The 26,430-nt window shown below is 47.0% G+C and overlaps 1 protein-coding gene across 1 annotated transcript in view; it reads left to right on the top strand.

Annotated features, from left to right (window-relative positions):
- The window catches only part of LOC147730399 (apoptosis-inducing factor 3-like), a 402,100-nt gene that overhangs the window by 135,369 nt on the left and 240,301 nt on the right, over positions 1 to 26,430 (top strand). The window contains exon 3 of the mRNA XM_086955207.1: positions 1,916 to 2,025. Within this exon, the coding sequence (XP_086811333.1) occupies positions 1,916 to 2,025 (110 nt within the window). The remainder of the gene's footprint in view (positions 1 to 1,915; positions 2,026 to 26,430) is intronic.

The raw sequence follows: 26,430 nt of genomic DNA, 5'->3' as shown, positions 1-26,430 counted from the left end.
CAGTAAAAGAAAGAGAAGCATAATCTGAAGCCTCCGGTCCTGTAATAGAATCCTGGCAGCTGTAGGCAGGTTTGTTTTTCACCTGACTTGCAGCGCTCCTTCTCCCCCAACTAGGCATGGGTGTTGCGGCGAGATTATGCTGGTATATTTCTCTCCCCATGGGTCATGAATCCTGCTGACCCTGGGCCCTGGTCAGCTGGTGGAGCTCCCAGACATACATGATTTCGGCCCCCAGTATTGTGCCGGAATGTTATTTTTCTTCTTGGCAGCCTGGGCCACACAGTGTGGCCGAGTACCCCCAGTTCCTACCCCCGTGTGCTACATCCAATCGAATCCTAAATCAGAGAATGATAGGTGAGTTTGCAGGTGAAGTCTCACCATGATTGTTCCATCGCGTGTTGGACCCTGGCAAGTCCCAAGCAGCCGGACCGGCTGTAGAATTAGCAGCAACACAGAGCAAAGAAGTTGGACTCACATAGTAGTAGTCCGTTGTGCACAGAGACCAGTCTACTCTGATGCCCAGTCAGCAAATCCAACACCGTCACCTGAAAGAGGTTGAAGTTACCAACGAGCGCTGAAGGATGGTTTAAGAATGATTCTAACATAAGGTAATATGTCAGCAATGCAGCCTCTGGTTAAGTTTCACATCTTTTTCTTCATCTTGCATTTCCAAACACTATTTGCTTTCAATATTGTGTTGCGTTGTATTTTCCAAACAAGATACACTGCATTCCGTGAACTAAGTCGTCTAGTACATCCAGAATGACAAGATTTAAAGACAGTGATGAAGATGATTACTTGTGAGAAGTGCATATGGACAATTTCGTAAAGATGTGGGGAGGGAAAGAATGAAAGTGGCTGAAAGAGTGAGAAACTGCAGGTAACAGTACGAATGGGAGTACATGACCAATTGAAGCGCTCTGAAGTCCACTTCCTTTTCACATACCATAGTAATGTTTAAATGAAAGCCTGATATTTTCAGAGTGTAAACCTTTTAAATTCTAATTCACAACATACTGTTTTTAATTACGAATTAATTTTCTACTGTTATCAAGCATTGGTATCACCAACAGGTCTGGCTTGTTTTCGGGGTATGTTTGTTATAGTCTATGGGCCAGATGTATGACGATTGCATTTTGCGACTCGCAAATTACGTCACTTCGACTCGCAATTTGCGACTCGCAAAATGCATTGTACGAAAGTGTCTCAGACACAGTTTGAGATTCCCAATGTGGTCGCAAGTTGCATGCCTCATCAATATTCATGAGGCAAGCGCAATTTGCGACCCCATTGGGAATGGCTAGCACACCCAGGAATTGTGGCCTGCTGGGGTCAGCCTGCCTGTCTGTAGCTAACAATGACCTAGGCGTGGGTGGAAGAGCAATTCCAGAAATCTAGCAAGATGTACTTTAGCGAATGATGGATGTAGGCTACATACACGTTGGATAGACTTTTAAAGGAAACAGCAGTACACAGCCACTCCAGAGCCAAGCAGGTTCTGCGCTTCCGACAGCATGAAAACTGTGTGAAAGAACCTGCTCCGTTTATGACAGCCAAAGGCAATAGCAACTAAAATCAATCTCGCTCACTCTCTCTCTCTCTCTCTCTCTCTCTCTCTCTCTCTCTCTCTCTCTCTCTGTCTCCCCATCTCTCTCTATCTCTCTCTGTCTCCCCATCTCTCTCTCTGTCGCTCGCTCTCTGTCTGTCTTTCTCTGTCTCTCTCTCTCGCGCTCTCTCTCAATTTCTGTCAACTGTCTTCAATTCCTCTGTCAATGAGTATGTTCGTTTGTACATCAGTTAAAGTTGACATTTTTGACATGCTAAAATGTTAACTTGAAGTTGTCTTAAACATCAGCTGTTTAATGAATGCACCTGTCGCTGTACTTCTTCAGTTACTCTTCCTCTCTTCTTGCAGAATGAAGGAGTTCGACGTGGAGGGACACCCGGTGCTTCTGGTGAAGAGTAATGGGAAGTTCAGTGCTGTGGGGGGCAAATGCACTCACTATGGAGCCCCATTAGTCAAAGGTCAGTACAGCTTTACCCATAAAGTCTTTTAAAAAAGCAACCCTTTCCATCTGCCAGCATGAAAATCTCCATTTCTGCATCTGCTATGCAGCAAGTACTACTCCCAGCACTCCCGACGCTCCCTGGTCTCTGTTCCTTACACGTACACAACTCTCGATTACACTCACTGATTGCTATTTCTCAACCCCCCTAATTACACTTCATTGGTTGCAGTCCTGCTGTGACATATGCTCATATTTTGGATTCTTCTTGGCATTTCCATTCTAAGCATCCAACCTTCATGCAATATAGGAAGGAAGGATGACTGTTGGTTTTTAGAGCAAGTCTTAATGCTGATATTAGTATGCAGATACTCCGGCTAATTGTGGGAATGTGAATTGATGCACGTGCAAGAACAGGAAACATGGCCATTCTCGGAGAGCTTTACCACTTTAGTGGCTGGTGTGGACTGAGACATACTCTTTAATTCTGGCAAGAGATGTGAGGTTATTGTCATAATTTCATTTTCATTGTTCTCCAGAGTTTGAAAGTTGGGCACTGGTGAGGCGGGACAGAATGTACACCTGACTGCAAAAAAAAATATTGTTCTTGGTTTTTATCGTTGTAAATGTCCATCCTGCTGCTGGGAAAAATATTATGTGTGGCTGTCGAAGGTCCAAGGCAATTTTTACCCTTGCCCACAATTTCTTACAGTGGGTCAGTGTAAGAGAGTAGGGTCTGCAATCCTATGATCACCCCGACTTTTTGCTTTTGTTTCACTGGTTTACGACTTTCTCGGGCTGTGGGCCTGCCAATCAGACCCACAGCCTAGCTGTTCTCTCGCTAAATTGATATGTGTACCTTAGGTGCATTACCCAATTGGAACCGGGCCACCCTGTCAGACCCTGTAACTCAGGGCATCGGTGTACCCAGGGCCTACCAGGGGCTGAAGCATGTATTATGCCACCCCTGGATGGCCATCTAAATCTGACACAACTGGCTGCACGACAGCTGGGGCCACGTGGCGTACTCGCCCGTTGCTGTAGGTGTAGTATCCCTATACCTAACCTTAAAATGGACACCCGAGTTCCTCTCAGTCACTCCTATGGCAGGCCTTGACAATCCTGAAGGCAAAGTGCATGGAACCGTGTGAATTGGGCTCTGGCACGAGCCGAGCCCGGTTGCAGCTTGCGGAACCAAGACCCAATGGCTGTTCCATGATAACGCGTATCTAGGCTTTCCTGTTTTCAGTTTCTATTTTTGGTAAATTCTGGTGGTGTTTTTTCAGTGTTTTCCAGTGATTTCAATACCTTAAAAAAACAGTGGTTATCAGTGGTTACCCATTTTCGCTCCATTAAAAACAACAGAAACGGTGTTTTTCCGGTGTTTATGGAACGTTTTGCTTTTATTATTGCTTGCTTTCTGCACTGATAATGCATGACATATAGAAAGTGTACCACAGTGTATGTGAGGTCCAAATACATATTTACAAATCAAACTTATTGTAGTACACCATAAAATACCTTCTTCAATGAGTCTTTCATAATGCTCACTCACTCTTTCCTTCCCATGTATCTGTGAAAAGTCCCTCTCAACAATGACGGATGCACGATTGTTTCACAGGAAGGAGCCTGTGCTCCAAACCATCGAACCAGGGCTGCAGCAGGCTGTGGCCAGATGGTGGCTCAGACCAGGGCACATGGGAAGGTTTCGTCCACAGCAGAGGCAAGGAGAGGCCATCAGTGAGGACCATACGGCTGCCCTACTCTAGTGACAGCTCTTGCGCATGTTTTACCAAATGTATTTGCTCCCGAATTCCCAAATCACCTCTTGATTGCAGTAACATTATTACTGCTGGGTGCACTATCCCACAAAGTTAACGCCCAACTGTAGATTAGGGCCTCAGTAGGGTCTGTCTACAGCATGCGCCTCTACCAACCCTGCGGTCATACACAACAGAGTAGCTTCTTACTCGACCAACCAGAAAGCACCTTGAGGCCTCTACAAGAGGTAGGAGAGCACTATGGCAGCACGATTGCAGTGACATGCTGAATTTGTAAGAGCAATATCAGCATATGACTCTTAATGTTCAGTGGGAATTGGCATTTTGTGCTCACTTTGTGACTGCATTAACTTTGTAGAGCTGCTGCCAGACTGGTAAGATCACAGCATAGTGCTACCTGATTCTGAATACCAGTCCTGGGCAGCTCAGGGAGTGCAGCAGACAAAAAGACCAATCAGCAAATTATGCCTGATGGTGCTGACCAAGTAGCTACACCACACAAGGCCTAGTTGTATCCCTAGTCTGTCTGCTTTTCTGACACATTCCAGCTGGAGACCACTTCCCCAATGTAGGAAGGGTACGCCAAGTGTCAAAGTACTGTGCAGAGCGACATTATATGATCTCTCCATTACTGGGTTGGTACCATCACAATCTAGTACCACCTGACTTAAAATCCTTGTTCCTCATAGAGCTGAGACAGGAGTGTAGTCAGCATAAAAACACCCCCTCTATGCACAGGCCCACAAGTGAGGCACCAGCTATCTTGTTCAAACATCTAGTCTGCTAGGTTTTCTGTTGCCGCCAGAAAGGCTGCTTGTTCCAGGAATTGGCCCTGATAGAGGCTGGTCAAGGAAGAGGGTTGACAAAGATCCGACCCTAGTTGCCAGGAGTGTGCTTGAGCTGAAATAAATAATAAATTCAGAGTTGTTCAGTGCAGGGATCTCCAAAGAGATGCAAGGCACTGTGCCAACAGATATAGATGTAAGGTACACCATTAGTGGATATAAGCACTCTGCCAACAGATAAAAAGTGTAGCATGTGAAAGGTGCATTGTTACGACACCTCGTTTGTTGATGACAGATGATGGAGTGGTTTAACATCTGTAGCAGCCACCCCGTCCTCTCAAGGAACGAGTCAAGTACTGCCTTCTGCGGTCTTGGTGGTGACTTCTGGAGGGTGGACAGCATCACTCATACACTTTATCACTGTGGCCTTGTGAGAACTACTTGATGGGGATTCTGAAAGGCTACTTTGGGCAAGAAAGTGACAAGTGCTCTTTCAAAAAACTAGCCCGCTTTGCCCATAACCAGCTCACCCACAGAGCCTTCCTTCTTCCCCTCTCCTATTTATGCAGCTTTCTGGAGAGATTTGCCTTCGGTAATTGAAAGTGCAGTTAAAGGAAATGTAAATGTGTGGGGGAGGGGCTGTGGCCTTTCTTCCTAAGTTGTGCTAGGCAACCATGCAGTTAATTTTAAAATTGTTAAAAGGCACTGACCCACCTTTCTGTTAAAGGAAGATGGAAGCGAAGGTTTGTGCTCCCTGCCCCCCAGCGCTACTCAGGGATAGCATGGGAGACAGAATTTCAAAACCAAACTGTGTACATAAAGGCAAAATGAGCATGTGAAATTGGTTCACCGTTGTGGCTTGACAGCCACCTGCCCCATAATACCCTTCCTGTAAGCAATAAAGCAACCCTTTTGTGACTTTGCCTATATTTGAATGTACCTCCTTTCTGTGCCCTTACATAGAATGTGCCGCTTTTGAGGTTTTCTCTTGAGCTATGAATCAGTTAGCTTTGTGCTCTGCTTGCGTGTTATAAAGATCTTCTTTTGGGGTTGCCAGCATATTGTCTAGCACTCCTCTTAAGACCTGGCCAAATTTCACAACTAACCCCCAATTGTTATTTACATGGATATTGTAAGGGACTCCCTTTTGTGACGTGCCTCGATGCTACAAACTTCCCTTAGTGACTTGCTTATATATTGCACTACACCACTATTTCTGACTTGCGTGTTTATTATTATTTTTTTACAATAGGGATTCACTTCTCTGCTGTGCTTGTATGTTTGGCTTGTGTCTATACTCTGAGGCCAATGTGGCTACCTGCTTAATATGGCCCTGAGGACGGCTCAAGGTACTGTAGAATGTACAGATGTCAACTGAAATGTACCCAAGCTCTGCCTGCACATGTCATTAATGTTTCCTAATCTCAGGTTTTTATTCGCACGGGAAAAACAGGAAATGTGTATATTGAATTGTATTTATATGAGAGGCAGGGAATAAAAACAAAATACAAAGAAAGTTGAAATACTGAGCCAACCAATATTAACAAACATGTTAAACCATCCTTCTTGAAAAACGTAAATACGATTGATGAAATGCTGAGCTAACCGTTACTAACTAAAACATGCTTTGCCTTCCTGGAAGATGTAGATAGACTGCTGAAATGTTGATCCCACAACGCATAACTAAAAGGACCGATCCACACTGCAAGACGAGCATAAGCAGCTGAAATGTTGAGCCAGTTTTAACCATTGAATTACGTTGCACCTCCCACAAGACACACTAGTGCTTCAACTGTCTTTGCCTTGAGCCAGCAGCCCAAAGAAGTATCCTGGCCAGTGAAGCGACGGCTTTCTTAAAGGATCTGAATAATTTAATGACCTCGTCACCTTCACATAAGGTTGCATTCCTCTGTGTAACATGAGCCCCAGTTTCAGTAAATGCCCCAAGGGGTTAACTGAACCGAAGCCATCGTGCTGCGTACGGTCCCTTTCCTAACACCAACACAAAGCCAGCAGCAGCGATTTCAAATTAATAATAATTTGAGAAATAACCTAAGAGATTAAATGCTGCACAAAAACAAAAAAGAGTAGTGAATACCATTGTTGCACCAACAAAGAAATAGAGTGGTTTTCATTTGTAACAGAGCCAGCAGTCGGGGGGGTTCAATTAAGTACTTTTCCTCAGATGTGAACGTTGAAGACTTTTCTCCCAGCAGCGAATGGACCCCCTGGAGGGCTAAAGGCGCCTCTCATAAAAGAAACGGGGACAGGAGAGGTGGAGAGTCGACTTCACAGCTAGAAGCACTCCAATTAAGTGATTAGATAGCAGAGCTGAATTGTGATCAAGGCGCCTGCTGCAGTGATCTGTCTGCATCGGGCCCGATCCGAGTTAGGCGAAAGCAGATTTTCTTTTACCAAAGGTGACTAATCAGCGTAGGACGGGAGCGGGATGGTGAGCAGGAAAGCTACGGACACTGGGAGGGGGGCGGGATGAGAGCAAGCATGGCCACTGATAGCAGGAGTAGGGAAGAGAGCAAAGAACACCATTAACAGCGGGAGGAGGGTGAGATCATATATTGGAATTACCGATGCTAGCTTGGATGCTGTTTTGTACTGCTTTGGCTCCCCCAAGTGGCCAAGCAGTGCAACAAATTTAAAAAATCAGTGACACTCGGTTTAAACCAGGTCAGCTCATTTTGACTCGGTAGTGTACTTTCAGTCAGACTCGGTTTAAACCGAAAACCGGACAGCCTACGCGTATCATATCGGTAACTTTGGTATCGCGTTATCAAGGCATGTCGAGTAAGGTGTCATACGAATCGGGCTGCTGCCCCCTCACCAATTCTGGCGACGAGGTTAGCATTCCGCCCTTCTAGAGGGACACGACATGTACGTAACTGTGAACCCCGGTTAAAGTTAACTGAAGCCTCAGCTCCACAAAATGGACGCTGCCACCACAGACACAAGTCTGACCTCCTGCTGCTGGGAGTCCTTCCAGCGAGGAGAGCTTGGACAAAGGGTTTCCTGTCAAGGGCGGTGTTCGCACCGTCCCAGACAGGGTTTGTGTATTCTGGGTAGGTAGGGCTTTGCAAGAAGGTGACTGCGGAGTGGCACCCCGGTGCTCACTACGCATCTGCCGGCTGGAACCAGTTCCAGGGGCGCGCAGCCCCTGACCTGGGGAAAGTCCAGCAGGGGGAGAGGGGTGTAACTACCCCCCTTCCTGGTCCCACCCTTAGGGCAGGACCTAGTCATGTACCCACCCCTTTCTTTAGGATAAAGGCCGGAGCGGGGACCCTTCCAAATTAGATCATCTTTGAATCAAGAATACTTTCTACGAAAGGACTTCGAGACTCTTCTCAAGATTTCTCCCTTGTGGCTAAGGAGTAGTCACCCTGCATCCGCAGGCACCATCTAAGAACTCTGCGGTTTGCTGCAAGTCCTTCCTCAAGGATCCGACGGCCCAGCTCGACGAGAACCGGCTTCCCTGGCACCTCTGACCTCTACCCACGTCGTCAGCTCAGCTGAGATCTGTGGGTGCGACGAGACCTCGAGGGACTGGCCATCATCAAAACCTGCACGCTTTCTTAATCAGCACGACCATCGAAGCAATTCTCTGGTGAGTGCTCTGGGGTCCGAGAAGCCCCGACCCTGAGTAGCTCCAGCACCGAAGTGCAGTCTCCCAGCATCTCCACGATCTGCGTGGGGCCCTTCTGCTCGCTGCTCAGCACGTTGTCTGGTCACTAGCCGCTGGCTTGTGCCCTTCTTTGACGACATCCGATAACCAACGCTGCTGGTCTGGTTGCTCCAGATCGGCCCTGCTCCCTTTTTCGAGAGGAGCACCCCGGACCGTCCTGGTCCACTCAAGACGCCATCTTAGGTCCACCACGTGGCCCTGAGATCTGCCAAGGCTTGTTGCCCCAATCCTGGGCCCCGCGACGCCGACAGCATCAACCTTCGTGGGACAGCTCGCACCTCCATCCTGGTCGCCGACAACGCCTCCTGGTCCGTGAGACTGCAGAGCCTAGCGTCGCCCACTCACCTAGTCGAGGTGACGGCCATCCGGTGCCTTCCTGGTACCCTCTGACTACTGGCTAGTAGTACGAACTTGGTCCCCTCTGCTTTCAGGTATCAACGATCACTGATCCAGGCTTGGATCTCTACGAACTATTCATCACTGGTCGCCGGCCAGCAACTCCTTTTCTTCCAGCTCCTGGCTCGTCAGCGAAGACCCCCGACGCCTGTAAGACTTGTGCAGCCGCAGCCCTCGTGGCTAGGTAACTTCGGCATTTCGGTGCCTGCATAGCCTCCTTACTCTAGGGTCCCGAGTCCCTCGCTTCCGACTTGCCTTATCGGGTCCGCCCGAGACCACTAAACTTTCCGTGCCCTCGGGCACTTGTTTTAAATTGTGCACTTGAAGTATTTTCTAAGAGCTTTGGTTCTGTGCTTAGTACCCTGTCCTCATAAAGAGTACAGGGCTGTTGTGATTCTAATAAATATACTGTTTATTTTCATAACACTTGTGTGGTGTCCTTTCACTGGGTGTTCAAGGGGTATGTGATGGTATAACAGCTGGCTTAACACGCCCTCTAGAGTTTAGCCCGAAGACTGCTCGTATCCACGCTACTAGGATAGCTGGTCTAAGGTTGACTTACAACCAATCACCATAAGGGTCGTTTGGAACGATACATAGTGGTCGCTAGAATAGCGAACGCTGCATATCGGGCCAACTTCTCACATTGGTGAGCAGCGGTTGGGATTTGAGCTTGCTGTTGTTTTACCACGCGTATCCTAAGAATATCTTGTGAAAGATCACATAAGTACTCCAGGTACATATAACTTAGCTTAGAATACTCTGAGTTCTACTGAACCAGCTGTTGTAGCTCCTCAAGGCTTAGCACACCTTGGCTACAACTCTTAGCAAGGGATCAGTAGGTAAACCCATAGTGTAGGTAGGTGCATCACTTACACCACACTAGAAGCAGCATGTCGGACAAAGGAGGAAACTCTGAGTCTCCCCTTGTGTCAGTCGACCCTCCACAGGTCATCTCCAGATATGCTGCACTTAGCTTCCACGAGATGCGACAGATCTGTACATCTCGGAAGTTAAAACAGGGTGCAAACCCTACCATTCCGTTTCTGATTGGTCTCTTGGAGACTTATGATGCTAGGAGGGCGGGCAACACCGACCCTTCTCATCCAGAAATGGGGATGCCTCCCCTCGAGGGAACCCGGGGTGACCCTGACCTTATCCATCTCTCCGCCGAGGACGAAGAGGAGGACGAGGAACCAGAGACATCTGGGGACGAGGCAGACAAAGGTCCAGTCATAGTTAGCCAGCTAACTCAGGACAACTTAAGCCGGCACGAGATTGGTACTAGGGGACCCCTGGGCCCTCTCTCGGGCCAGCTTAACATTGGGAACGGACTTAGGTCTCTGTCGAGAGGCTCTAACAGATCCGCTGGAACCAATGGCTCTCGAGGTTCTGCTCGAAGAGGGATGACATCACCTCAGAGGAGAATGTACGAAGCAAAGGAGAGGGAAGTCAATCTGCGGATCGAGAGGGAAGAACTTGCCCTAGCCAAAGAGAGTCTCGCCTTTGCTCGAGAGCAAGAGTTGAGTGGGACAATTCCCACTGGTGGCAGCATTCCCCCACGGGAACCCAGGAGTTTAGACACTAAGCACCTGAATAAGATAGTGCCCCCCTTTAAGCAAGGGGACGACATCCACAAATGGATTACTGCTTTGGAGCGGGCCTGCACTGTACAGTGCATCCCCCAGAGTCAGTGGGCAGCTATCTTGTGGCTCTCCTTTGACGGTAAAGGTAGAGATAAGCTCCTCACTACTAGAGTCGAGGACGCTAACAATTACCAGATCCTGAAGAACACACTGATTGATGGGTTCGGCCTAACCACTGAGCAGTACAGGTTGCTGTTCAGGGATACCCAGAAAACTCAGTCTCAGGACTGGTCTGATTTCGTTGATTGTGCCACTAAGGCTTTGGAGGGCTGGTTGCTGGGCAGTAAGGTTACTGATTACACAGGATTGTATAATTTGATCATGCGAGAACAGATTTTAAACAATTGTCAGAACCAGTTGTTGCATCAGCACCTTGTCGACTCGGATCTGACCTCTCCCCAAGAATTGGGAAAGAAGGCAGACAGATGGGTCAGAACAAGGGTTAAGCAAAACCAGGGCCAGAACCAGGGTGGTCAGAAGAAAGCAGACCAGAAGGGTAAAGATTCGAAAGGGGAACAAACTGACCAGAAGTCTTCGACAGGTCCCCAACAACCCAAAGAGGGGGGGGTCAGGCTTCCCAGAAAAAGAAGAATCAAGAAGGCCAATCGAAAAGGTGGTGCCAATACTGTAAAAGTAAAACTCACTGGTTTAGTGAGTGCACCAAGAAAGGAGGGCAGACTCCTGCTACTGCAGCCCCTAAGGCACCTGTGCCCCCTAGTACAGCCAGCAGTAGTAGTGTGCCTCCCAAGGGACTAGTTGGGTTAACCTTGGGTTCTGAGGGGTGTGACAGCTTAGCTGGTACGCTCACTCAGGCTGTCCTTGTCTGTACAGGGGATGTGGATATATCCCCTGATGTCAGTCCCAATACTTTGGGCAAATACCGACAGACGCCTTTAATAGATGGCAGAATGGCTCAGGCCTATAGGGACACTTGTGCCAGCGTCACCATGGTGACGCCTAACTTTGTGGACCCTGGACAGATCATGCCAGGTACAGATTTCCTGGTGACCAATTCCAGCAACGTCACTACCAGTCATAGTATGGCGATTGTTGCTTTCTCCTGGGGAGGGGTAAATGGCGAGAAAAAGGTTGTTGTTAGTTCAGACCTCCCAGTGGATTGTTTGTTGGGCAATGATTTGGAGTCATCACAATGGTCAGAAGTGGAGCAACGGACTCACATGGAGATGTTAGGCTTGCCAGCACCCGTGTTTGCTGTGACCAGGTCACAGGTCAGACGATGCCCCACTGAACAGGTGCTGGATCCTGGAACAACGGACCAGACACCACCCGAGAAGAAGAGCAGTCGGGTTAAGGCTTCGCCTTCCCCCTTGCCCCAGGTCGAGGATCAGGTCTCAGAGGAGGCTGACCTCCAGGAATTGCGGGAAACTGAACCTAAAGAACTCGAACTTGATCAAGTTGAGTTTCTGGGCTCAGGGGGACCCTCACGAGAAGACCTGGGGAAGGACCAGTTAGACTGCCCTTCTCTTGAACCCCTCAGACAGCAGGCTGCTGCTGAGGCTGCTGGGAACGCCACAGGTACCCACAAGGTATACTGGGAAGATGGACTCCTGTACACTGAGGCAAGAGACCCCAAGCCTGGCATGACCAGGAGGCTGGTCGTACCCTTGTCTCAGCGTGGTTTCCTCCTTACCTTGGCCCACGAGATTCCCTTAGCAGGACACTTAGGCCAGACGAAGACGTGGGACAGGCTTGTCTCACACTTTCACTGGCCTCACATGAACGAAGATACCAAGGAGTTTTGCCGCTCCTGTGTCACTTGCCAAGCCAGTGGTAAGTCAGGTGGCACGACAAAGGCCCCCCTTATACCAATGCCTGTGGTGGGGGTGCCCTTTGAACGGGTGGGGATTGACATCGTCGGTCCCATGGAACCACCAACAGCATCAGGGCACAAGTTTATACTGGTGGTAGTGGATCATGCCACCAGGTATCCTGAAGCTATTCCCCTTAGGACCACTACAGCTCCTGTTGTGGCAAGAGCCCTAGTTGGAGTATTCTCCAGAGTGGGCTTCCCTAAGGAGGTCGTCTCCGACAGAGGTGCACACTTTATGTCGAGCTACTTAACTGCTATGTGGAAGGAATGTGGTGTCAACTACAAGTTCACTACGCCCTATCATCCACAATGCAATGGGCTTGTTGAGAGATTCAACAGGACCCTGAAAGGGATGATTCATGGACTACCTGAAAAGCTTCGGCGTAGATGGGACGTCCTGATCCCCTGCCTTTTATTCGCTTACAGAGAAGTCCCACAGAAGGGGGTTGGCTACAGCCCTTTTGAACTTTTGTACGGGCATCCTGTAAGAGGACCCCTGTGTTTGGTGAAGGAAGGATGGGAGAGACCTCTCAAAAAGCCTGCAACCAACATAGTGGACTATGTGCTTGGTCTCCGCTCGCGGATGGCTGAATACATGGAGAAGGCATCCGAAAACCTTAAGGTCAGCCAAGAACTCCAAAAAGCTTGGCATGACCAAAAGGCTGTCTTGACTGTTTACCAGCCCGGACAGAAGGTGTGGGTGTTGGAGCCAGTGCCCCCAGCAGCACTCAAGGACAAATGGTCCGGGCCCTACACCATCCTGGAGAAAAAGGGAGAGGTCACCTACCTGGTAGACCTGGGAACTCCCCGGAGCCCCCACAGGGTGCTCCATGTCAACAGGCTCAAGGCATATGTCGACAGGAAGGACATGAGTTTGCTCATGGCCATAGATGAGGGACAGGAGGAGGAGAGTGACCCTCTCCCCGACCTGCTCACTCAGAATCCTGACGATGGATCGGTAGATGGTGTTGTCTTTTGTGGCAGCCTCTCCGAACATCAACAGGAGGATTGTAAACAGGTTCTTCAATCCTTCCGGCATATGTTCTCTCTAACACCCAGTCAGACCAATTGGTGCACCCATGAGGTTGACACTGGTGACAGCTTGCCCGTCAAGAGTAAAATCTACCGGCAGCCTGATCACGTTAGAGACTGCATCAAGAGTGAAGTGCAGAAAATGTTGGAGCTGGGAGTCATTGAACCCTCGGATAGCCCTTGGGCTAGTCCCGTAGTTCTAGTGCCGAAACCTCACACCCCGGGCGGTAAGAAAGAGATGAGGTTCTGCGTAGACTACAGGGGTCTCAATGCAGTCACTAAGACTGACGCCCACCCAATACTAAGGGCAGACGAGCTTATCGATAGATTGGCTTCGGCCAACTACTTAAGTACTTTTGACCTGACAGCTGGCTATTGGCAAATCAGGTTAGCTGAGGACGCCAAGCCTAAGACCGCATTTTCTACCCCTGGTGGGCATTATCAGTTCGTGGTGATGCCCTTTGGTTTGAAAAATGCACCTGCCACCTTCCAACGGTTGGTGAATCACGTTCTCACCGGGCTGGATGACTTCTGTGCGGCGTATCTTGACGATATTGCTGTCTTTAGCTCCACCTGGGAGGATCACCTGGTCCACCTGCGGAAAGTGTTAGAGGCTCTGCAAGCAGCAGGTCTCACTATCAAGGCTACTAAGTGCCAGATAGGGCAGACACAGGTGTATACTTGGGCCACCTCGTCGGTGGAGGCCAAGTTCAACCACTGGAGAGAAAGATACAGTCAATCAGGGACTGGGCTCCTCCAACCACCCAGACTCAGGTTCGAGCTTTCTTGGGCCTGACTGGTTACTACCGGAAGTTCGTCAGGAATTACGGATCGATTGTGACTCCGCTCAATGAACTGACGAGTAAGAAAATGCCAAAAAAGGTTCAGTGGACAGCGAGCTGTCAAAAAGCATTCGATGACCTAAAACAGGCCATGTGCACGGCACCTATCCTCAAGAGTCCAGACTACTCCAAACCATTCATTGTCCAAACAGATGCTTCTGAGTTGGGAGTGGGAGCTGTTCTATCTCAACTGAATTTTGATGGTAATGACCAGCCCATTGCTTTTATAAGCAGACGGCTGACCCCCAGAGAGAAAAATTGGTCAGCTATAGAGAGGGAGGCCTTCGCTGTGGTGTGGGCCCTGAAGAAACTGAGGCCATACTTGTTTGGCACTCATTTCAAGATTCAGACCGACCATAAGCCCCTCCTATGGCTAAATCAGATGAAGGGTGAAAACCCCAAACTGCTTAGGTGGTCCATTTCCCTACAGGGGATGGACTTCACAGTGGAGCATAGACCTGGCACTGATCATGGCAATGCAGATGGGCTCTCCAGGTATTTCCACTTAGAACAAGAAGACTCACCTGGTCAAGGTTAGCTTATTGTCCCAACGTTTGGGGGGGGTCATGTAGGAGAGTAGGGTCTGCAATCCTATGATCACCCCGACTTTTTGCTTTTGTTTTACTGGTTTACGACTTTCTCGGGCTGTGGGCCTGCCAATCAGACCCACAGCCTAGCTGTTCTCTCACTAAATTGATATGTGTACCTTAGGTGCATTACCCAATTGGAACTGGGCCATCCTGTCAGACCCTGTAACTCAGGGCATCGGTGTACCCGGGGCCTACCAGGGGCTGAAGCATGTATTATGCCACCCCTGGATGGCCATCTAAATCTGACACAACTGGCTGCACGACAGCTGGGGCCACGTGGCGTACTCGCCCGTTGCTGTAGGTGTAGTATCCCTATACCTAACCTTAAAATGGACACCCGAGTTCCTCTCAGTCACTCCTATGGCAGGCCTTGACAATCCTGAAGGCAGAGTGCATGGAACCATGTGAATTGGGCTCTGGCACGAGCCGAGCCCGGTTGCAGCTTGCGGAACCAAGACCCAATGGCTGTTCCATGATAACGCGTATCATATCGGTAACTTCGGTATCTCGTTATCAAGGCATGTCGAGTAAGGTGTCATACGAATCGGGCTGCTGCCCCCTCACCAATTCTGGCGACGAGGTTAGCATTCCGCCCTTCTAGAGGGACACGACATGTACGTAACTGTGAACCCCGGTTAAAGTTAACTGAAGCCTCAGCTCCACAAAATGGACGCTGCCACCACAGACACAAGTCTGACCTCCTGCTGCTGGGAGTCCTTCCAGCGAGGAGAGCTTGGACAAAGGGTTTCCTGTCAAGGGCGGTGTTCGCACCGTCCCAGACAGGGTTTGTGTATTCTGGGTAGGTAGGGCTTTGCAAGAAGGTGACTGCGGAGTGGCACCCCGGTGCTCACTACGCATCTGCCGGCTAGAACCAGTTCCAGGGGCGCGCAGCTCCTGACCTGGGGAAAGTCCAGCAGGGGGAGAGGGGTGTAACTACCCCCCTTCCTGGTCCCACCCTTAGGGCAGGACCTAGTCATGTACCCACCCCTTTCTTTAGGATAAAGGCCGGAGCGGGGACCCTTCCAAATTAGATCATCTTTGAATCAAGAATACTTTCTACGAAAGGACTTCGAGACTCTTCTCAAGATTTCTCCCTTGTGGCTAAGGAGTAGTCACCCTGCATCCGCAGGCACCATCTAAGAACTCTGCGGTTTGCTGCAAGTCCTTCCTCAAGGATCCGACGGCCCAGCTCAACAAGAACCGGCTTCCCTGGCACCTCTGACCTCTACCCACGTCGTCAGCTCAGCTGAGATCTGTGGGTGCGACGAGACCTCGAGGGACCGGCCATCATCAAAACCTGCACGCTTTCTTAATCAGCACGACCATCGAAGCAATTCTCTGGTGAGTGCTCTGGGGTCCGAGAAGCCCCGACCCTGAGTAGCTCCAGCACCGAAGTGCAGTCTCCCAGCATCTCCACGATCTGCGTTCAGCACGTTGTCTGGTCACTAGCCGCTGGCTTGTGCCCTTCTTTGACGACATCCGATAACCAACGCTGCTGGTCTGGTTGCTCCAGATCGGCCCTGCTCCCTTTTTCGAGAGGAGCGCCCCGGACCCTCTTGGTCTACTCAAGACGCCATCTTAGGTCCACCACGTGGCCCTGAGATCTGCCAAGGCTTGTTGCCCCAATCCTGGGCCCAGCGACGCCGACAGCATCAACCTTCGTGGGACAGCTCGCACCTCCATCCTGGTCGCCGACAACGCCTCCTGGTCCGTGAGACTGCAGAGCCTAGCGTCGCCCACTCACCTAGTCGAGGTGACGGCCATCCGGTGCCTTCCTGGTACCCTCTGACTACTGGCTAGTAGTACGAACTTGGTCCCCTCTGCTTTCAGGTATCAACGATCACTGATCCAGGCTTGGATCTCTACAAACTATTCATCACTGGTCGCCGGCCAGCAACTCCTTTTCTTCCGGCTCCTGGCTCGTCAGCGAAGACCCCCGGCGCCTGTAAGATTTGTGCAGCCGCAGTCCTCGTGGCTAGGTAACTTCGGCATTTCGGTGCCTGCATAGCCTCCTTACTCTAGGGTCCCGAGTCCCTCGCTTCCGACTTGCCTTATCAGGTCCGCCCGAGACCACTAAACTTTCCGTGCCCTCGGGCACTTGTTTTAAATTGTGCACTTGAAGTATTTTCTAAGAGCTTTGGTTCTGTGCTTAGTACCCTGTCCTCATAAAGAGTACAGGGCTGTTGTGATTCTAATAAATATACTGTTTATTTTCATAACACTTGTGTGGTGTCCTTTCACTGGGTGTTCAAGGGGTATGTGATGGTATAACAGCTGGCTTAACACGCCCTCTAGAGTTTAGCCCGAAGACTACTCGTATCCACGCTACTAGGATAGCTGGTCTAAGGTTGACTTACAACCAATCACCATAAGGGTCGTTTGGAACGATACATAGTGGTCGCTAGAATAGCGAACGCTGCATATCGGGCCAACTTCTCACAGTCAGGAAGTCAACAAGGTTTTATTACTGCTTCCAAGGACTACACAATCATTGGAGGAGTCTCTGAGATCAACATTTTCAGAAAGTTTAGCTCCTGTCTTGTACCCGTTTCCACACCAGCTCTTCTTTCCAATAGGTCTTTCCTGATCTCTTACAGAAGATTTGCATCCTTTCCACACTCCTGTCCAGGATCAATCTCATATCTAGATTCTGAAGAGTTTTTTCGCCCCCTCGTAAACTTCCTTATAGACATTGGGCTGAGCAAAGTTCTACTTTAGGGGGTTTGTAAGGTCAACCAAGGGGTTTATGCTTGGGAATACACTTTGAACAGTACAGGGAGTTTAATTGAGAAAAACTTCACACGGTTTAATAAAACCAAATTTTAGCATGCTGTGCCTGCACTCTCCTCTAAATTACATTACTTGCGGAGACTTCTCAAAACCTGGGTCTTCCCTGCTGCCATGAGGCTGATTATAAGCTTTAGTGTCAGGTGATACTAAGTGCTCATAGTTTGTGCTTTGGACCCTACTCATGTGCACCACGCCTGGGATGTTATAGTACTTCCAATTTGCTTTCAGTGTCTCAACATTGCAATTGAAAAGTTCTTGTAAGAGTTTGTGATCATATTCATGTGTCTTGGGTGCTCTGGAGCAAGGATTTCATGTTTCGCACATTAATTAAACCATACATCACTGGCACTGAGATTCAGTAGAATAACTTTTCGTGGAGGTCAAAAGTTGGAGCGAAGCTGAAAAAGCAGAAACAGGTTAAAATTATTGGTTATCCCCAACTGTTGTCATTACAAAACAACAGCCAGGTAAAGTTATTATATTATGTGTAGCTTCCCAGAAAAGCCACCAGATGAGAGGAGTATATCAGCCTTACCGAGAACGACATCTAAAGGAGCTTCGTAGACCAAAATGGTTCTCAAATACTTGACCCAGATTTTGCAACCTTCCAATGTACATAGACTCACGCTACAGTTAGATGGTGCCCCATCAGTACTAGAGACTATGGGCCGATTTAGGCTTTAGCAGACGTAGTACTAACAGTTAATGTGGCGGAGGAAATTACCTCTGCCCCCTGACGGACTTCTAAGAAACCACAGTCATTACAGTTCCCTTCAAGTTATAAAACGTTTTGTGGGCGCCGCCATCTGTTTTGATGGCTGTACACTAAACCTTTAACATTTTGTTTCTGAAAAACAAACTCCAAAGTCAGAGCTTGTATTTTTTTTAAAGAAAAAACAAATAGTCCCCACATCCTGGGAGTTTTCTCCAGTGGTGTGAGGGTCATTCTTTTTTTTCTGTGCCTCGGCACCATGCTTTTCCTAGCAGTGAAGGACAGAAACAAAAGGACATCACACCGTCCATCCTTACTAGTGCACGCAGTGTAATGCCATTCCGCCGATGGCCCTTACTCTGTCAAGTCTGGGTGATAGTAGAGTCGAGAATCTAGGTTCTACAGCTGGCTGAAACCATAGATTGTACCAAAGAGGATGCATACGTGGAGGTGACTATTCAAGCTCCCTGAGTGACGAGGTGGTTAAACATTCTTCTGACACACCTCAGCACACCGCGAGCACTGAAAGTCTTACAGTCGTTAATGAATGTGAAGACAAATGGCTGAGTCGCCAGTCATCATGCCCACTTGTCTTACAGCTGTGTAACATTTGGTCCTTTGGTAATATTAATTCATAAAGTTTCTTGTTTTAACAGTCTCTTGTCAATTACAATGTTCAAATGTTAAGTTACCCCAAGTATCAGCAACAGAAATTGCGTAGGCACAGCCACAGCCGCTTTGATTGGTTTGATGGGACATAATGACTCACTAAAGTGGCTGTGGCTACTCCGTTTCTGTAGCTGATACTGAAATGTGGCAATTTAGAATTTATACATTGTAATTTACAAGAGACTGTTAAAACAAGAAAACATCTTATAAACTGATGTCAACAAAGAACCATAAGCCCTGAGGAAGAGGGCGTGTCCCTCGAAACGTGTTTGGCGGCTGCACATTTGGATTTAGATTTAAACTAAATAAAGATGTACTTGAAATTAAACAAGGACTATTGTGAATCACTGTGGAATATTTCTAGTGAAAGTATGAAATAAGATAAGTACTAAATATGTACTTCCTTCTGATAGACTTGGATCATCTACATTCTTACTTCTTTTTTTCGCAGAGATTCAAGCACTTTGTACCCTGCTCAAAATCTTTCCTCATTGATTTTCATATTTTGGAATATGTGTAATGCTTATACTGAAACCTCTTATTCAAGCAAGATGGCTTTGTGAGTTAAGCGCTCTCAACTGACATTTTATGTGGTCCATATGTGCAGGAAGTAGGGTTGCAGAGGTGCTGCAGCACCCCCAAAATAACCATGCTGGAATTCAGAAGGTGAATGAGCAATAAAGATGCCTTTACATTTAATGCTTATCTTGTCACATTTGCTGTGCATTCAAACACAGAGGTCAAATTGCAGGCTTTGTCTTATGACAAATTGCTGCTTATTCTTTTTAACACTCAGATTGGTATTTACCTTTTTTTCTCTGACGGCAAATTAAGAGAATTTGGTAACATAAACTATGTGACAATGTTGCTGGCCGACAACGAATATGAAAGGAAAGACTAGGATGTTTATTTCTTCTAAAACAAAAAAAATATTCAATCCCTGTTTATGATCTGTTCAAATATTTTAAAATATATCACCAGTTTTGATAGCACAAATCAAGCACTTTTTTTTAAATACCGAAGTTTGATGGAGAGATTTTAATACAATAAAGACACTTTACTCCGTGATACGTAAATGATGAATATTCGCTGAAACTCCACACTTTAGCTATTGTTTGTGCCCTATATAGTTTTATCAGTAAAATAGGATGTCTTTATAGATTTCATGGTGATTTCAATGGAAGATGTGCCGTCTGTAAATGACAATGCATTGCAACATCATGCTTTAGTAATATATTTGCGACAGTGTGCTACAAAATGTACTACTGGCTATATTCCATACACTTACCATTCTCCTTCTGAATTGGCTTAGCTCATTTGCTACTCTTGTTCTTTGTGTGACACTTGAGTTTTTCACAGTCCCTTTGACTTTAGTGATGTTACATGGCAGCACCCCCACTCTGAAAATTGTTCCTGCATCACTGGTATGATCTGCTGGTCCTGAAGTTGGATCACAACATGACCACATCAGATCTCCGAGGTTGGTAAATCGAGTACTGTTCAACCATGCATTAGTAACACTTGTAAATTATAGCACTTAGAAAAGGAAGACTTGTGGTATGAATCAAGTTATTACTGTTATTATCTTTAGAAGCTTTAGCATCTGATTTCAACAATCAGGTGCTGCCACATTCACTTTTGAGATGAAAACTCTGTGTTTAAGAAAACAAATCCTTCCCAGATTAGCTTTATGCTCTGGCAGCCTGTCAGCAGGAGATGCCTAGATGCCTAGATACAAAGCCATGGATGTTTAGTTGGCTACTGAGAGGCTGGCTATGGTTTTTCCATAGATATGTGCCTTGTGCATTCTAGGCATCCGTTATCGGAAACTTAATGTTTCTTGAATTCTATTCATGAGTGATATACGAGGTTAAAATTGGCAGAGAAATTGGTGCCTTACAAGGCTGGTGGGCTCGATACTTCCCCAGAAACCGTCCTCTTTTCCCCTCTTGGCCTAGCCACTGAAGAATTAACTTCCTATGCCATGATCATGCATAGTGTGGCTGAAGTACTTGATCTTCAACTCCAGACCATGGAGGTCAAAACGAGCGCCCCACCAGACTCCTACAGCTATGGCCAGACCATATTCTGTGGTACAAAAGGGGGTGGTGATGGACGGAGCATCTGAACCAATCAAACACTCACACCCAGTCAACAGATCTGGGTTTAATCCATCACCGTTCTTTAGCCCACTCTGCCACCCCAGTTCAGACATGGCCATATGCAAATCAGTCTGACCCTGTGCCTCATGGGAACAGCCCGAACTGCCAAGCCATGCCTTCCCTGGACCAGAAACAAGCTTCCTAGGACCGGTTTCTGGCATATTCTGAGCCTCTCCTCTCTTGCCCTTCAATGAGGCATTGACGCATACCCTTCTAGAGACCTGTGCAAACCCCGCTACTGACCCTCCAGTTAACTGGCAAATTGCCAGGTGCCACCGTCCTTGGTGTCACAGCCTTTCTCTCTCAGCACCTCTCTCCAGAGAGTCATGTGGTGCAAGCTTCCACTAGCCAGACCAACCCTAACAATTTTCTTTTCACTTCCCCTGAGAGGGAATCTAAGAGAGTCAAGACTTTTAGAAAATGCTTGTTTTGACTCTACAGTCAGTCAGTGCCACCTGTTTAGTGGGCCGTTATACTCCTGCATTTCCTTTCTGGTGTTTATGAAGACTTTCACCCTGTTTTCTCACTGGCCATCAGGTTGGTCGGGATGCAACAGAGTTCATGATATGTTGAGGCGTTGACACCGCTGACTTTTTTAGGGGAACCATAGGCACAAGTGTCTCCATTTGCTGTCATGCGTGGCTACAATACACTGGGTTCTCAGGCGACGCCCAGTCCTCTCTAATGGACATGATGTTCGATGGGACTCGCTTGTTTGGGGCCAAGGCTGACACAGTCCTTAAACGATTTAAAGAGAGTAGGACTACTGCTCACTCTCTGGACCTTTCCACCCAGTCTTGCCAGCAATACTTCCAATGTTCATTTTGTGGCTTTGACAGAGTCATTCCCTACAACCAGCCTATACCACCCCAATAGGGAACCCAGCAGTTTCTCAGTAAAGGCAGTGGTGGCCACCACCCCTTTGGCTACGGTCCGCATGCTGTTCAGTCCGCCACCCCCCAGCCAAACCCCTGTAGTGTATGCTCTCAGTATCACAGCCACACAGTGGAAGTCAGGATCCACCAATTCTACACGGGTTGGCAAGCGATCATGTTGGACAGATGAGTTCTCCAAATTAAATACAAAGGCTATGCCTTATGCTTCCTTTAATCCCTGCCTCACTTACCACCGTTCAATCATTGACTGACGGAGGGCTGACTTTCAATTTTGCAGGAGGAAGTGCAACCCTAAAAGAGAGCGTTCAGCTTCTACACTGATTGTACCAAAGACTACCGGGTGGACGATCAACTCTTTGTGGGGTCACTGGAAAAAAATGGGATGGTACGCTTTTTAGATGTGTGCCATCTCATGCTGGTTTGTGCTCTGCATTAAGCTTTCCTATGCACCGGCAAAGAAACAGCCTCTGTATGGTCTGCATGCTTATTTCCACCAGGGCCAAAGCTGGTACTATAGTATTAACTTGTGGAGCCCCTGTCCTAGTCATCTGCCAATCAGATACCTGAGCGTCCGTCCATAGGTTTACGAAGGGCTATCATCTGGATAAGTCTGCACTTTGCCTACTCTGTTTTGCTGGACTTCCTGGTCTGAGTCTATTCACCGCTCTCCTCCCTTTCAGTACTGCTCTGGTATCTAGTCAAATGATGAGGAATATGGTGCTAGAGGTCTCTATCAGAAGAAAAGGTTACTTACCTGTGGTAGTGCTCTTTCTGATAGCGACTGTATCTAGCCGCAGATTCCTCACCGACCCTCCCTTGCTCCCTGTTCTAGGATTAGCATCTACCCTTAATAAGTTATCAAGTCTAGAAATCTGCACATTGTCTTCTACTTTGCTTTTGGGACTCCACGTTTAGGGCCAGAGGCCGTCTGGAAAGCTACTAATGCAAGTGCACTGGAGGGGCGCCTATAAAGGCCCCACACTTCATTTTCAAAGCAGAAGGACTTCATTGCAGAGCCCCAATGCACCACCTTCTGGTGTGCAGAAGCGATGCTGAAAAGTTTCCGGATCCAGTCAGACGTATAAGTAATATTCTTAAGGTGAGCAATCTGGGGCTGGACAGAGTCTCTACCAGAAACAGCATTACCAAAGGTAAGTAACTTGTTCTTTTGGCACACTATAATTTCACTGGGGCATCACAGAAGACTCAGCAGTCCACCATCTTGCTTCCTTTCTTACTGGAAATATCTGATCAAACATAAGGTAAGACCAACACACATGAAAGGAGCCCTACTAGTTATTAATCTCATAAGATTACTTGCTCTCATTGGAAATGCCTATAACATTAGACTGTTCCAATTATTTTCTTATTTGTTTCTCCCTGTGATTCTCATGCTCCAAGAACCAACCTAAAAGACGATGACCTGGTTTCGGAGCACCAAGAATATTGACGCTAGCATACATAGCAACTCTGCACAGAATGTTCTGCCACCCATCATCCCAGACACAGATATCAATGAATTGTCGCTTTGACCATCTTTCATATCTGCTTGATGAGGTTGCTCCACTCCAGAGAAAAAAGAAAAAAAAACATCAGCTACTTGGTTCAACAGACCCTTTATGAGGAAAGAAGAGCCCTGAAAATTCTGGAGAAGAAATGGAGACAATTACCCTCCACCACCAACCTCGCATGTCTCTCAAACACAAGCTCACTATACAAAAGACTTTTTTTGTGAAAAAACAAATTTCATTAGACCCCTCCTTGTCTCAGCAAAAAAATGACTTAAACAACTATTTGATCTGGCCAAAGCCACTAGCAGCCTCACCATGCCCACATCTATCGAATTTGATGACCCATCCACATAAATAGAAGAATTTGTACAGTTCTTTAACTCCAAAGTCAAATGTCGTCTGTGTTGGACAACCATCCTAACCCTACCACTGTATGTAAATGCAAGTACACTTGACAGGTATTTGTCATAACTAGAGAGGAAGACGTACTTAAGAACATCATGAAGACAAACCCTTCAAACCTTTTTGTCAGCCTTTTTGGGGGTACCATGGCCTAAAACATTTACAGACACATGCTCCTCTATGGGACTAAATTGATGAATCTCTCCCTCAGCCTAGGACTATTTTCTGACTACCTCAAGACTAGACAGACTGGATAAGTCACTCTACTCCTGACCTCTGCAGATGCGAATGGCCTCACCAGTTTTTGCCCTGTCTCCAACTTTCCTTTCCTTGCAAAAACCATTGAATGATTTGTAGCAGATAAACTCACAAAAGACCACATTAAAGACAACAACCTCCTAGACGAAGATCAATCTGACTTCAATCAAGGTTGCAGCACTGAAACAGCACTGCTTCAGGTGGTCGATAGCACTCCGAGTCTTAGATTTAGGCAGCTTTGGCTCTCGTTTTACTTAACCTATCTGTAGCCTTTGATAGAGTAAACCGCTTTACTCTTCTTGACACACTTAAAAATTGAATGTGCATTGATGGCATGGACCTTAAATCATATGAATCCTTCTTCATGGCCAAGTCACAGAAGGTAAAAATTGATGACTGTATCTCAACACCGATGGCTGTAGATCAAGGGGTGCCTCTGAGATCTATCATTGCTTTGACCCTCTTAAACCTTTATATCAAACCCCTTGGAGTCTTACTAAGAAAATCAGTGGTCTACCTTCAACATGCAGATGCCACCCAACTGTACATAAAGGTTTCTCTTCAAATTACATCTTGCCAACACTCTAAACTGTTCAAGACTGGATGACTTCACATCACCTAAAACTGAACCATTACAAAACTGTAGCCCTCCTCATTTCCCCATTGAAACCACCGTTACAATCCTGGATGGACGCACTCGGCATCCAAAACAACAAACCCACCATTGCTGACCTCATTAAATCTCTAGGAGTTATCCTAGATAAAAGGCTTAACTTACAATTGCAACACAACACCATTGCCAGAATTATGCAATATCAATAGTGTCTTCTCTGGGGAATTCACCACTACAATCCAGAGCAAGAAGTAAAAACTCTTGTTCAATCAGAAGTGCTTTCAAGAATTGACTTCTGTAACTCTCTCTTGGCCAGTTTACCCAGGACCCATCTCACTCCTCTTAAATCAGTTCTACATTTGGCAGGACATTTGACCTGTGTGGCCAAAAGGAATGATCACATTTCACCAATGCTGTTTACTCTCCGCTGGCTGCTCATTGATGTCAGGGCCACTTACAAGACGGTTTAAATCATTCACAAGGCTCTACACACCTACTCCATGTTATCTGGCGGACATCTCAAGCTATCTAGAGAGACTAGACCATTGTGAAATCCCAAGCACTGCTGCTAGAACCCCAACCTTTAAAAAGGATCAACTCGTGGCACGATCCTTCTCAGGAAGCGCAACCAGAATATGGAACTCCTTAACTCTGAACGTACGCGCTAACACCTCAAAGTTTATCTTTAAATTGGAGCTGAAAGCGCTTTTACTTCTAATACTTTTTAGCTAACCTCTCCTTCTCACATTTAACTTGGATGGTGTTGTGTCAACAATGATTATTGCCTTCAGATCTACAGCACTACTTCCCTACCATGAATATGGCATCAGCCGGCAACCTGTTGCTCAAATTTTATCACTGCTGCAGTTTACTCCATATTCCACTGTTCACTGCTTCTTTAATTTCTTTAATGTACATATGTCTTCAGATAATGTAATTCTATGCCCTATATAATGATTTTCCCTTTTCTGCTAAAATTGTAGCATCTTTCAATTATATTATTTGGACCTTTTATAACAAACTTTGTTTTTAGTAAAGTGCTCTAGCACATTTGGGTAATGCCCGCACTATATAAAATGCCGAAATAAACAAGCACATTCTCCGTTAGAACATGAAGGCTAGTTAACAGGTTATAAAAGAAAAAAAACACACAACCTTGTACCAGAATCCTGTAAATGAAAACATTTTACAATCAACTCAAAACAGTTTTTAAGGACTACCCAGCCAGGTTAGATGAAGAAAAATGTATTCCCAATATATTAGTGCATTGAATTACTTAGCACTAGAACTCGATGTACAAGTCCGAAGTAAAGAGACCACCTCCATTTTAGTTTAGTTTTTTAATAATCTCTCTTGGTGTAAGCATATCACAGCGTAACAGAAGACCGGGAACCCCCACAAGAGGAATTTCACCATTGCACCATTTAACACAGACCCTAATTTAAAAACTCTTTTCTCAGACCTGCCAAGCTTGCAAAAAAATAATTCACCTTGTGAGTAGGAGACAGGACCCTGGAAAGGGTGGGATTACATGCGCTAGAGGCACTCCTGCTCCCTTCCACCCACCCCAGACCTCTCCCATCTCCCAAAAATAGAATCCTGCTTCTGAGGTCCTGATGTGTTTTCATTCCTTTTAATGGACATTGGCTGTCTATATAGCCTCCAAAGACGAGCTGGAAACTTACTCGATGGATGGATTTCTAGCTTGCCTTCCCTGTCACTGTATGATATTGGCTCTTCGCCAACAGCAATCATATGATAGGGCCCAAAATGTTGTGACACACAGTGGCACCGTGTGACTTGGCAGGTCTATT

The sequence above is a fragment of the Lissotriton vulgaris genome, chromosome 2_1 (genome assembly GCF_964263255.1).
Source record: "Lissotriton vulgaris chromosome 2_1, aLisVul1.2, whole genome shotgun sequence".
Lineage (NCBI taxonomy): Eukaryota > Metazoa > Chordata > Amphibia > Caudata > Salamandridae > Lissotriton > Lissotriton vulgaris.
Note: the sequence above shows the minus strand (reverse complement) of the source record. Positions and strands in the feature narration are given on the sequence as shown.